Here is a 14,356-nt window from a genome sequence, read left to right as displayed (position 1 = left end):
CAACGACACCCATTCGCACCTTTGGCCCTTCATCTTGGCCAAACTGAGCTTGGTGTGGTGGAGGAATTCTCTGCGATAGTCACTGGCGTGCCTGTCAACGCCATCATTGATCTAAGTGACCTCCCTACGGCTCGGGTACCAGAAATGGACGTGTCCTTTACCATGAAAGAACTCCAAGCTGCCCTTTCTATTTCGAGACGATCATCCTCTCCAGGCCCTGACGGTGTCACTTATGCTGCCCTGGGACACCTTGGACAAGAGTCAAGAAGCGCGCTTTTGGGCAGTTTCAACAAATCATGGCATAGTGGTACAGTTCCCCAGCAATGAAAGTTAAGTCGTCTGGTACCTTTGCTAAAGCCGGGAGAATCTCTGTTAGATTTGGCGGCATATCGCCTTATCGCTCTGGCCAGCTGCATCGGAAAGATGATAGAAATGATGGTCCTTGCACGTCTAGAATGGTAGAAGGATCGACATTTGAAGGGCGCTGCCCCTTCAAGATGGTCTAAAATGGTACCTAGAACGTTACATTATCTACCCAGCTTCCATGGCAGGCTTTCGTCGGGGTCGTTCCTCAATTGATAGCGTCATTGACCTGACAACGTTTGTGCAACAGAATAGCCGTAAGCGCATATCTGTTGCGCTCTTTCTCGACGTGAAAGGCGCATATGATAACGTTGCACATGACGCGGTCATCAACTCCCTGGATACTATTGTAATTGGTGGCAGCATGATTCTCTGGTTATCCGACTATATAACTAGCCGGTCGTTTTTTGTACAAACAGAAGATGGCCCCACAGCTGAATATTACACTTACTGCGGCGTGCCTCAAGGAGGAGTATTGAGTCCCACGTTGTTCAATGTGGCACTCATTGGACTAGCTGAAGTTTTACCTAAAACAATCTGCCTCTCGATATACGCAGATGACATCTGCCTTTGGTCGTCTGCGGTAACTCGCTTTCAGGTTTGCTCGCGATTTTAGCGGGCAGCAACTTTGACATCAGCATACCTTCAAACACAAGGCTTGACTGTATCAACCGATAAATGTGCATTGATTGCATTCATACGTAAACCTATGACATCATACTCAGTCTGCATTAATGGACACACTATCACCTATGGAAAGACCCATCGATTCTTGGGTGTAATAATCGATCGAAATCTTTCCTGGAGCCCTCATTGCACGTACTTGAAAAAAAGCTTGTCGATTGCTCAGGTACTGAGATTCATGTGCGAGAACACATGGGGCACATCTGTACGCTCCATGCTTCGGTTGTACAGAGCTCTATTCCTAGGCTATTTACACTACACCCTTCCAGTGTTGTCCAGTACGTGCAAGTCAAATATTCGCTCATTGAAGAGCTTACAGGGCCAATCATTGCGCTCGTGTTTAGGACTTCCAAGCTGTGCGTCGACAGCTGCAACAGTCGCTCTTGCCAAAGATCATTCCATCCAAACATACGTTGCTGGGGACTGTCTCAGGACTCATATCCGTCATCTTTCCCGCGTCCTTGATCATCACTTGGTGTTCTTGCCGTCGCAGAGACCGCGTGCAATGTATTCTGAAGTTATAATCACCCATACAGATTGTGTTCCATTAGGATGCATACCAGCAGCAAGGCCTTCATTACCCTTCACTCTAAGAAGAATTCCGGGGAAAACGGGAGTAACTGCGCAGTTAGTCCCAAAAAGGGCGCTTTCGTCCCTCAAGGGAGTAACTGCATGGATGTGCGTGCCGTGTGCAAATTTTGGAGAGTAAGTGCTTAGTCCCTGGTCGGAAAGAGAGCAACGGGAGGACGAACGGCAACAGTTACTCCCCATGCGCTCCGCTGTTTTCGCCCGTGTCGTGCAGTGATGCGGCAAGAACTGTATTGTCTATAAATCGTGAATAGTTCGAAGTTCGTGCACTGTCTATTGAACTACATGCAAAGCAGCACTTTACCTCTTCGTGAGAAAATTGCGTGAAAGTTGGAATGTGACGAGCCTTGCCCTTCGTGCGCACACCATAAGTGAGCGATACACATTAAACGCACAAGTCATTGATAGACTGCCAGGTTTTGCTGGTCAATAGTACCTAAGTTCATTCCTTTCCAAGGAGATTACGAACTTAATTGAAGCGATGTGTAGCTCAAACGGGACACACTAAGCGACAGAGCAATTGTCCGTCTCTGTCGTCTTAGGTGCCCCGTCTGAGCTCGCTACACGTTAACATCGCGTAGTGCCTCAGTTGAAAGCACCCTAAGAATACTCGGGCATATTTCTTTTCGCGCTCGCTTATGGTTGCAAGTACGCTCAACGTTACACTCTCCCCGCACAGCATACACAAAATGCAGAGACGCTTTTACATTGCCGCACCTGCGCTCCCCTGCTTAAATTATCTCAATTTCCTACCCCGTCAACCAATCTGCCGAGGTGCAGTGGTTAGAGTAGCTTGCTTGGGAGCGCGAGGACGTGAGTTCGAATCCTAGTTTGGGGCACCTTTTTTCTTATTTTTTTTCAGCTCAGAAATTTTCTTTATTAGCGTATAAATGCCTAATTTCATTCATTCCACCTTTGCGGAGCGTCCGAAATAATGACCGTTACTCCCTTGAGGAGCATCGGAAAAGAGCAACTGTTAGTCCTCGGAGGAGTAACGGCATGGGGAGTAACAGGTCATCCCCTCGCACTTACCCCCCAAAGGGAGGAATGGTTGTGGCAGATCAGTTGCTCCCCTAAAGGAGCAACCTCAATACCCCATTTCCTCCTTTTCTTCTTAGAGTGTTGTTGTTTCTCCAGCAGCCTCAGGCGCGTCTAAGTATTCCGGGTGCAAAGAAGAAGGCCAATCACCCAACAATAGCTCTGAAACAGATGACGCTGCTATTAATCAATAAGACATACGGCGACCGAATACACGCCTATACTGATGGTTTGGTCTCACCTACCAGCTCTTCAGGTGCCGTTGTCATTCCGGCTACGAAAACCACACTCAAATTCAAACTGTCCCACATGACAAGATCAACAGCGGCAGAGCTTGCTGCCCATCGTGCTACTGTCGAATATCTCCTGCAAGAGGCACCTCAGAAATGGGTCATTTTTTGCGACTCTAAGGCAGCACTTCAGAGTCTGCATTTTGTCAAATATCATAGGACTCCAGAGCAGCTGACATATGAAATAAGAGAAGATCGCCATCAAGCTATCGTTAAAGGGTATGAAATTACATTCCAGTGGCTACCTGGACATACCAGTATTGCTGGTAATGACCTCGCCGCCGAAGCCGCCCGGTCTGCCCACCTGGATGCCCGACCAGTTCCAATCCCCTCATCAAGAACCGACGCTGCAAGACAGCTTCATATTTTGGCTAAAGCTATGACCCACAAATACTGGTGTTCTCCCAACATCCTGAAGTGTCATCTTCATAGGCTGGATCCATCTTTAAAACTACAAGTGCCATCAAAAATATCCCGCTCTGAGGCGACAGTACTGTGCCGCCTCTGGCTTGGGATAGCATTTACGAAGGCCTAGTCGTTCCGCATTGGAATGGGGGATACGCCCATGTGCGACTCTTGCGGAACCACAGAAAATATTCACCACATCTTATGCATCTGTCCCCAATACGACGTCAAGTGCGAAGTTCTCCGGACAGCAATGAACCAGCTGCACTGTAGGCCATTTTCCGTAATGAAGATCCTTGGACCCCGGCCGTTCGCATCGATTGCACAGAAGGCCACGAAAGCGCTCATTAAATACCTCAAGCCGACAGGTATAGAGAGGTGTGTGTAGACTCAGTACGAACCTTCCACTGTGCGCGAAACTGTGCTCTCTCTCATCTCTCTCTGTCTTCATCCCCATGCGCCCTTCCCCCAGTGCAGGGTAGCAAACTGGAAGTGCGTCTGGTTAACCTCCCTGCTTTTCTGTCTTCTATTTCTGTCTCTCTTTCTCTCTTTCAAGAACCGTCTTCGACGCAAAGCGATGTTTTCCCTCGACATGCATGCTAAATTCTGTGGAGTAACTGGTGAAATATTGCGTCCCCTTGTTGTTTGTGCTGTGAATTGGCGGACAAATTCTATTTAACCGAGTTTGTGATTTTGGAACGCTGCACTCACGATGTTATATTAGGGATAAGCTTTCTGCACAACTGCGAGGCTTCAGTCAATTGTGGCGCCGGCGAGCTTTCGATAAATTGCGAAAAGCTGCAGTCGATGCCTTTCAGGATTCCTTATTATCAGCACTCGTGGATCAACGACCCGCTGGACAAAAATGATTTGCCGTTGCTGAGGCAGTGACGCTGCCTCCGTGGTATTTAGCACCGGTATTCGTCATCGCATCTTGTACAGCCACTTCATTTGACGCCTTGGTGCAACCCTTTGGCGATTCTTGTAAGAAGAAAAATCTACTGGTACCTAATAATATCGTATCTGTGAACTATGCTAGCACGTTTTTTGTGAGCGTTAAATTGCCCTGCCGTCTCTGTGCGTGTTCCCGAACACATGACGATTGCTGTCTTCGCCGACGTCACGTGCAGTTCATGGATATTCGTCAGGGATGAGGTTTCCCCTGAAGGACGAGCTGCCTGCTTTTACGAGCAGAAAATTCTGCGCATGGTCAGGAAGTCTTTGTCTTCACGTGAACGGGACACATAACTCCAACTGCTATCCCTGTATGTTTCTGTGTTCGACTTCTCTCAAGATGAGCACCGTACAACTATCCCATCCTCGCATGCTCGTCATCGCATTGACACTGGATCGGCACATCCTCTTCGGCAGAAGCCTTACCGAATGTCTGCAGCATGCGTTTCATTCCTAGCTTGTACTTACCGGCTTAACGGCTGTGAATGGATACATTCGTAGGTCGTCAGTTTCACGCGATTTTGTGAAGGCTGGCAACGCGAGTGATCCTCCTTCCCTGTTGCGCGACATTGCGGCGGCCGCATTTCCCGGCCGCTTGGAGCGCACGCGTCGGCCGGTCTCCTCCCCTGGCGGCTCAGCGACATCCAAGGCGAACCGCCGCCACGCAGCCCAGCTCTTGTCGAGCGATGATGGAACTAGACGCGGTCGCCGCCGCTGTGGAAGCCGTTGCACGTGCTCGCTAAGCGAACGCGAGCCAGGAAGGAAAGTGACGCGGTCGCTGCCCGGGCAGAAAGCCCGACAACACGAATAGGGGGGAGGTCAAGGGAATGACGGATCGCGTGCAAATCGCCGCGTACTTAGTCTCGGTTGCGCGCGCGGTGGGTCGTAATCGGCCCGGTGGTGGCGTTACGCATGCGCGAAGCGTCGCCGCCAAGAAAAGGCGTAAATACGAGAAAAAAAAGTGGCGAGGGAAATTAAGGTAGTGGGGAATGAGCACACTTACACGGGAGTTTTTTTATGGGGTGCGTTCATTGATTGTGGAATCTTCGGGTGGGCCGAAAAGATCACATGGCCGGGACTACAGCGACTGCAATCTATCGACTGTGAAAGTGCGGAGCCTCCGTGCTTCGTTCGCGCTTCCGGACTGAGCACAAAGCAGGGGCCTTATAACGCAAAACTATTCCAATGTGTTTGTATTCCAATCTCCTGACGTCAAATTTACGTAACCGCCGACGTAAGCATCGGGCGGTAACCCGCAGTGTTGCCTCAACAGCCCAATCAAGCGCCCTCTTAGTTTATAGGAGGTCACTTTGGTTTCAAAACAAATAACATTGCCTACATTGAGCGGTTTTTCGTTTGTAATTGGCTGTCAGGAGGCGAGGAGCACGCTCAAGGGGAGAGAGTTTCGATAAGGCCGAGCCAGAGCAATGAAAGCAGATAACCGCATGAGAAGCCTGGTGCCGGCGTCTTTGATTGGTGCGTTTTCCCTACTTAGATAGCGGTGGCTGGTAGAAAATTGCGGCGGCGTGCAACGGAAGGTTGAGAATCTCGCTAAAACGAATCCTCAGCAAGGAAAAGTTGGCAGAGCGAGGTCGTAAACGTGCTGAAAGTGCTCGAAAACTCTACACGACCACGCAAAAATTTTTATTATATGCAAATAAACCCATGCTCTCCGGCGGGTGCGAGTAGCTAGCGCCTGAGCGATCGGCGGCAGCCATCTTTTATTCATTATGGAACGGACAGCCTGCGGCTATTCAGAAAAAAATTCAGTTTTGTTCGGCATATTAATGCATCTTTAACGCGTTCACGTCACTTTGACGCGGTGCGTTTTCGTGGTTTTGTGACGTCGCGCGAGAGGCAGGTGAAGTGGGTGCAGCCCGAAATCTTTTGACCAATAGCCGAGGGCTAATGACGGAAAGGCGTCGAATGAGAAATGACTATTTTTCTTTTGTTCGGTGCAATCATGCATAATCAGTGTGTGCACGCCGTATCAGATGGGGAGCTATCGCGGTTTTCGTGACGTCGCGTGACAGACAGGCGAAATGGCGGTGCTCCAAAAATGTTTTTGACCAATCGCTTAAGGCTGATTGCAGAAGTGGAATGGAAAAGTTTGGAATAGCTTTACGCTATAGCGCTTCAGCTCGAACGGTAGACACCGTTCGCCTACGTTTACGAGTTAGTCACGGTAGCAAAAAGTTTGCGAAAACTGTCGGTCAGTGAAGAAGAGGCCTGAAATCGCAAAGCTTTTCGATCGTAAGTGATCTGTTCATTGGCTGGCCGCCTTCGCCAACGATATGTCGAGAATCATAATTGTCTGAAAGTTTGCTTTGCCGAACAGTTCTAACGTGCTATAGCTTTCAGTGAACACTACTTAGATTTAGGTCCACGTTAAAGATCCCCAGGTGATCAAAATTTCCGGAGGCCTCCACTACGGCCTGCCTCATAATCAGAAAGTGGTTTTGGCACATAAAACCCCATAATTTAATTTGTTTTTCAGCGAACACGGGTCCAGTCAAAACTAAATGCTCAGCAAGCCGGGCCCTCGCATCCCTTGCTTTGCAGATATCAGTTGGAATGAAAATAACACTGAGAGAGGGGGGGGGGGGTGCAAATGCCGCCTCGCGCAGCATTCACAAACTTCAATCCAAGCGTACGAGCAGCCTGCGTAGCAATCGGTGCCCGCATTCACAAGAATGTCCTGACGTCGCTCCTAAGAGCGAAATGCCGGCAAGTCGACGGGCATAGCGAAGGCGGCCGCCCAGTCGCAGCGGCACGGATGGAATGTGGCTGCCTAATGCGGCCGCCATGGCGGCGATGCTTTTCATTCGTGTTAGCACTGTCGCCATTGGCTACCGCTTTCGCTAATAATACGTTAGTCATATCACGACTGGCCGGCATTTGCTCTTACGAACAGTTCCAGCGCAAGGGCCCTGAAACGTGCAACGCGTCTGCTCCTGACTATATTTCTCGACCATTGTGCCACGACAGGTGTTCAGTCCTTCCTGGTTCTCGATCTTCGCCGCATTTCGATTGGGGGCGAAATGCAAGAACACCCATGTGCAACGCATTGGGTGCGCGTTAAAGAAATCCAGGTGGTCAGGAAATAAATAACCCGTATTCTCCGGCTATATGGCGTGCCTCATAGTGATGTCGTGGTTATGGCACGTAAAAGCCCTGAATTTAATTATTTAAATAATTTCCTTATATTGCCGGCGCTCCCTTGGAAGCACGCACACACGTTTTTTTTTTTCTTTTCGTAGTATTTTTTTTAAATAGCGAGCGTTATGCGAGGCAGCCGCACGCTGCATACATTCTTACAATTCTACCCGTTCATCCATGGACTCGGAAATGTTTTCATTCGTCAGTCTTTCCTTCGTCATTGACCGACCGCGTTCGCTAATACTTGCATCATCACGAAAGTTAGGCGCCTGCGCTCACGATGAACAGCTCTAACGCAAGAACAGTTTCCTGAAGTCGGGCACTGATTATCAATTATATTGTCCGAGTTAGGGGTGTGTATGTCAGTGAAGGTTAAAACGACGTCAGTGGATGTATGTGTGGTCATCATCTTGTCAAAAATGCTAGATCAATGCTCAACACTTTGACGCACCTATAAAACAAATGAAGCGTAAAGTTCGTAGCGCTCTTCCTGATGGCCGCAGTGCCTTTGATGAAGGCACTTCAGTCCAAAACGCGGAAAAAAGTCGATCCTTGGCGGCTGAATTGCAGCGAAGCTCGAAATTTCCAAGGAATCGGTTCGGCGGGGGGGGGGGGGGGGAGGCAGGGGGTAGGTAGGAAGGAATGGGGTAATCTCGTGCGCTGCTCTAAGCCTGTGGGCTACCATTTCGCGCTTTGCCTTCAGCTCCAGAAACAGCCAATATACGGACCTTTACGCCAAGCTCAGCTTTTTTCTGATGTCGCCCCAAAAGGCGCGCTTCAAAAGAGCGGAGTGGAAAGGCCATAGGTGCGAACCGTTAAATGGGAGGGAAAGTGGCGAAAAGTTTAGTGCGTATACCGTATTGTTGTTTATTACTTTATAGATCAGGCGTGCCCCCTTTTCCCGTTCCTCAGCTGTGCACGCATGCAACAGAGCAACGGTGAAGCAGAAATCCCCGCTCGCACACCGACCGAACCAGGAAGCGAGAACCAGCGGCCAGCGTTTTACACTTTACGCTGCCAGTTCCCTGCAACGTTGTTAGAATGGCAAAGGAGGTAGCGCCTTCTCTTTTACGCCAAGAAGTGTATATATACTTCATCTGGCAGCAGCTCGAGCATTATCTCCACCGTTCGCAGCCATGATCTTGCGCGAGGTCAGATATTCCGGCCCGCAGTCACTGAATAGCGCTGTGAAAATAAGCGAGGCAGGATACACCGCCGAATGGCGATATGCCGCTCTCAAGTCTTTCGGTGTACTTATTGGTTATAGGCTCGTGTCTCCTGCGCACTGCACGGTACTTCCCAAGGAAAGGCGCGCGTCGCCAGACGCCGTGGAAGAAAAACCACAGCTCCTCGAGCGGTCGCATTTTTATAGCCGCGCGCGCTGCCATTTTTATAAAACCTCTCCGCCTGCAAAGACAGCGGCGAGGCGGGTCAGCATTGTAGCGCGCCGCGCACCTCGATCGAAACGAGTTTGAATGAGCCCCGTGTGCGGAGTGCGGCCTGCAGAGCGTTGTCGCTCGACTCGACGCGGCCGCAGAGTCCGACACTCGGCACCTGTTCGGCCCCGAAGTATGAACGCCGTCCGCACCGTGACTTTGAACTCGCCGTAGACTTCGCGGTGCATGGACGAACTCGGCCACTTGGTGTTCTTGGGGGAACGCAGCGTTTGCGGCTTCGGACAGGTCTTCGGGCACTCGTGCGGAAGGATTCCTCGAGCGCAACGGGTTCCTGCGAACTTTGGCAGGACGGTGTGTCGTGTACGAGGACGTGTTTCGCAGCTATTGTCACCTCTTCGCGCAGGATCTCTTTTTATATGAGTATTCCTTCGGCACTGGATGAAATTCTGGCACCGAGGTGCGTGCCTGACGTCGTTCAACAGGCGCGGATACCAGACGCTGGCGTCGACAGCAAGACGTCCCCGAAGAGCGCACCGCAAGCCAGCATTCCTCCCAAGTTCGCATTTATTACGAATAGCTGCGTGCAGAGGCTGCTGTCACCAATGCCGCAAGATGGCTGGTGGAGCTGCCGAACCCCGCAAAGCTCGGAACCACCGCCTGCTCGTCTGAATGCGTCTTTGAAGCTCTAATTTCTGGTGTGCCGCACGAACACGAACAGTGTAAGGTACCAACGGAGCTCGACCCTGACAGAGCTTCCCATAGTTAAGACCACCCGAGAGTGCAGCAAACGTGCACCATCGTGGAACAGTGCGCGTGGCTGGTTCCACTCCTCCTGCTCCCCGCATTGACCGAAGTCTCGTCCCGAGACCAGAGCTTGCGCCAACGCCCGCCGAGTGTCGTCGCGGCGCCGGCCGCATGTCGGAAGTGACTCGCGCCCTGGCGGGCTGCGTTCTCTCCTTGTTCCACTCGCGGTCCTCGCACGGAACCTTCGAGGTTGGACACGGTAAGCGGCGCAGCAAGCAATCACAGCTCACCTTTAATTACCGCGTTTCTGACTCGGAGAGTATGAAAGCACGGTACAGGGTGTGCCCGTTGACATCGTTCCGGCCGGCCGCCATGTTAGGGCACCTAGCACGTCGAGAAGAGCCGAGTAAACTAGAAACGTGACTGCACAATAAGTGCGTCTTGCGCCGAGCGACGAATCGATAACAATGATAATCCGGTGAACAAACGGTCACCGTCAAAAAGAGGAAAGCAATTTTAATAGATAAGAAAGTTGAGAGATAACAGATAAGAACGCAGAGAGAAAGAAACGGGTAGCACAGACACGCGGCCATGACCTGTCACCATCAGCACAGGCTATCGCAGCACAGTATATCACTGATGCACAAGGAACACTAGTTCAGAATGCAGCCGTTTCTTGCATGTCTGTTGTCCTTAAAATTGACCGTTGCACTCAGCTACGATGGCGTATAAGATCGGCATTCCAAAATTATTTACTCCAGTAATCATATGGGATCAAAGCGAGGTAGCACGATTCCGAGCGATCGTCCCTGTGCACTGTGGGTTGTGTTTGCGGTAATAAAGGTTGGCTCATTCTGAGGACATCCAGCACAAGCGCTTTTCCTTGTCACCTGTGCAAGCGCTAGACATCATTTAGCATGGGCTAAAGCTATCAACTGGAAGAAAAATGTAGCTAGCCATGCAAATGCCAGTGCCTTCTGGGAAAACGGCGTTATTCCCAGGATTCTAGGAATCTTACCTTCATAAAGAGCTCCATACGGAGCCAGTTTTTCTTAATTCTTTCAAATATGATTATCGCGTAGCACCTTAACGTCAGGCACTGAGAATTATTTGTTGAAAAGAAGATCGTCTCGCCAGTGTGCTGTGCCGTGTTAAATCATCACTTAATGTCTTCGCCTAATTAAGTTTACTGCTACTACTACTCGATTGTAAATGCATGTCCTCTCAGGAACTAACGCCACTCGCATAAAAAAAAACCCGTGTAGATATTTGAACTATCACTCGCCTTTTACACAATCTTTTCTTTGTGGCCTTGTCCATATGGCAACCTCGCGGTTGTAGTCACATCGAGGCATAACAGTTGCGAAGAGATCTTTGTTGGTCTAATTGCCGTTAATTAACATATTGATGTCCTCGGCCCCAGAAGGCGCAAAATGACAGTTGTCATGTTTTGCCGCGTTGAATGGAAAAATGTTGTTATCAACGTATCCCGCACGACCTCGACCTTTTTATTTTCTTTTTAGATTCGGAAAAATTGAGCTTCGGCCGATAAGACCAGAGTGCCGTAGCGAAGGCGTTGGCAACCACACTCGACTGGCGTTATATGTATGACTCCGAAGGATATTGCAGATCCCGTTATGCGAAAACCCGCCATTGTAGTGTAGCTTGTGCCTCATGCAGAGGTCTTGCTACACAGCAAATATTCTGTGTATAGTCGTCATTACCCTACTTTTCTTCTTCTCTTCTTTTCTTCCTTTACTTGTGTCCTATTTCATGCGCAGACGTCTTCATTATCTATGAACGACACGCTATATGGCCGATCGCGCCATATATGCAGATATATGTCATATTACGTAGCGTAGACAGTGCCCATTCAGCGGCCTTTAACAAGTGTTGATTGGGATTTTTAATTCGTCATGCGAAGAATGTAGCTGGACAAAGAAGTCTGGTTTTTCACTGTTGCGCAGTGACAGCACTAGCCTGCAGTCAGACTCAGCCTGCTATTTGCATTCTCCTGCTATTCTGGGCCCGTATTCACGAAAACCTTTATAACTAACTGTTCGAGAGCGAATGCAAGCCGATCTTCATGCTGGACATATCATTGGCGAAGGCCACCGGTGAACGGCAGATAGTTCTTACGAACAAAAGGCTTCATGAATGCAGCCCTTGCTACTTGGACGGAACCACCGTGGTAGAATGGTTAGAACACGTGACTCGCAACCGACGGTCACGCGTTTGATCCCCACTGGGTTTTGTTGGCAGAGAGCAACATTTTAGTAACCGCAAACGAAGCAACGCGACTACGCGTGACAGACCCACACGATGTTGCCGTTACAACGATCATCACTTGTCAAGATCGGGCCCCGTTAGCGCGACCTACGGGAAACTCGTGCACGACCGTAGCTCCGCGGTTATCAAACTAGCCGCGAGAAAAAGAAGGCCACGTGCGCAGTAAAACGTAATCTCGCGCGTTTTCTCGCTCCGGTGCTGTAGTTTCTTTTGCTGGTCCCCCGACAACGCTACACTCGCGCTGTTCGCAGCGCGTCTTAAGTGCACGAACACGCGCCAAGCAGAGATATCCGTCGCGAAACCAGTTCGTGCCGCACACCGGGCTTTCTCGATCCGCCGAAACGCGCCGGGCCAATCGTCGCGCAAAATCTGATGCCGCGCACATCCGCGCGTGCTGCTTCTTTTTTACGAGCAACGAAAAGAAGAAGCCGGGCATTTGTGTCGAGATCGCGCGCGAGGAGGAGAGGAACCGTGCGAGCGTTTGTCGTTAGACGCGCGGCGCGCTCTGCATGCGGCCGACGTGCGCGCACACTTCAGGTGCAATTTGTAAACACTGCAGCGGCGCAGATTGGCGATGCAGATCGGAGGACGTGGTGCGATAAGCATCGCACAGCGACGTGCCGCGGGAAACGATTCCGCGCGCGGTGACGCGAGCCTGGCGCGTGTGCGTCGCGGTGTGATTAGTCTGTCGCTTTGGAGAGGGCGTAAATTAGGTGTCTGTGCACGTGTAAACACCCGAGCCCGCATGCACAAAAAGCTCTTGCGCTAGAATTCATCGCAAAAGAGAAAATCAGCCAATCCTGATACTGCGCATATTGCAAGCGAAGGCCAATGGGAAAATGCACTTACGAACGAAATGTTTTGTGAATTCGGCTCCCGAGGCCGAATGCTCAAATATTCCTTAATCTACAACGGTTCGTAAGAGGAGACGCCAGCTATTCGCACTGATAGATATTTAAGGTGTAGCAAAGACAGCGAGCCCGTAGCAACGAACGCAGCAGAGTACTAACGAACGAAAAAATATGCAGAGGGGGCCGCCGAGCCGTTTTTTCTGACGACTTGCCAAGCCTTGACGCCACCCTTCTTACGAAAGATTCTCCCACTATGGCATTTCGTAGCGAACTGCGTAATGTGCTATTTACCTGCGCAGAACCTGCGAACATTCTTACGCGTGTTTCGATTTCGTCGCTAAAAAGCTCGTTGCTGAGGCGCCAGTACCTTGCCTTCATCAGAGCTCGATTTGCGACATTCCATTTTGGTACCTGGGAAATATCAGTGGCCGTGTCGTGTCAGGGGGTTAATCACGTTCTTTTGTCTTGGTCCCCGGGCAATGTGCGAAAGATATGAACAAATAAGTAACAATAATTTTGACATTCGAGCTTACATCATGTCGCCGCAAGACAGCCGGCAGTTTTCGTTCGTTCATTCGTTCGTCAGTTCGATCTTTCGTTTGTTTTTTGTTCGTTCGTTCGTGTAGCAGCTTTCGCCAATTGGGGCAGAGCAAAAAATTTTCTGTTCAGAGAGGGGTTTCTTACCTACTTTGGCGAGGTAAACCTTACTGACGCACTACGCGCTTACATGTTATTATGATATTTTTGCAAAATTGCTCGCATTACCTATTCAGGGGGTGTATTCTTACCTTTTTTTCTTCTTAATCACGTTCGTTGCGTCCTTCTGTCATTTGCCACAGTGACGGCCTTGGCGGCCATATGGTCAATGCTGAACACATGCCAGTAAAGCTTTAACTTCTTCCATTACGAACGACGACCTTCTGCTCATCTACGATTACTTTTCAACCATTTACTTCTTCGGGCCTAATCTGTCACCTTTGACCTTACCATTTCGTGTCTTGTAGTTACTGCATATTCAGTCAGCTTTAGTGTATGTGTGTGGCTCGCTACTATAATCTTATTTTCTTAACTGTTTTGCTCGCATTTTTCTTCGAACGGCTGTCGAAAAGTGTCCTTAAACATTAGAGGAAGTATAATTTGCGCCGATTATGTATGCTTGCAGTTAGAACGCGCGACCACCTTTTGTATTCCCTGAATATGCTAATCATATCTACTCTGGCAGCCGCTAAGCTCCAACAACTGACCACGCTTTTTTCACGCTCGCTTACGAAGCTAGCTTGGATTTTTTGTACCCGACGTGCGTAAAGTACTTTCCGTCGCCCCCGTCGCTGTTGCGTCAAGTCCAGTGCGCTCACCCTTTGGTGCAGCAAATTGGCTAATTAGCGAGAGCACGCCAGCGTTGAACGTTTTTCAGATTAGGCAGACGACGACGCTGTCTGCGCTCAACGCAGCACGCGCTGCAGACGATTACGCAGACGAGCGAACGAGCTAAGCGCAGATGGTGGCGCCGCGTATACGTCGCATTATAGTTGTTCCGCACCTGCCTTTTTGCTTCCCGTCTATATTTTTTCCTTGCGTACGTGAACGGCAAGAG

General features: G+C 50.0%; 1 protein-coding gene across 3 annotated transcripts in view; it reads left to right on the top strand.

Moving 5' to 3' along the window:
- The window catches only part of dachs (unconventional myosin-IXb-like dachs), a 225,301-nt gene that overhangs the window by 66,847 nt on the left and 144,098 nt on the right, over window positions 1-14,356 (top strand). The window contains exon 1 of one of the 3 annotated variants that reach the window (XM_075703040.1): window positions 9,781-9,881. The exons of the other annotated variants lie outside the window; for them this stretch is intronic. Coding sequence (XP_075559155.1) covers window positions 9,794-9,881 — 88 coding nt within the window. The 5' untranslated portion in view covers window positions 9,781-9,793. Of the gene's footprint in view, window positions 1-9,780; window positions 9,882-14,356 lie in introns of those variants that run through there. 3 annotated transcript variants of the gene reach the window in all.

This window comes from Dermacentor variabilis, chromosome 8 (assembly GCF_050947875.1).
Source record: "Dermacentor variabilis isolate Ectoservices chromosome 8, ASM5094787v1, whole genome shotgun sequence".
NCBI lineage: Eukaryota > Metazoa > Arthropoda > Arachnida > Ixodida > Ixodidae > Dermacentor > Dermacentor variabilis.
This window is presented reverse-complemented; position numbering and strand designations above follow the sequence as displayed.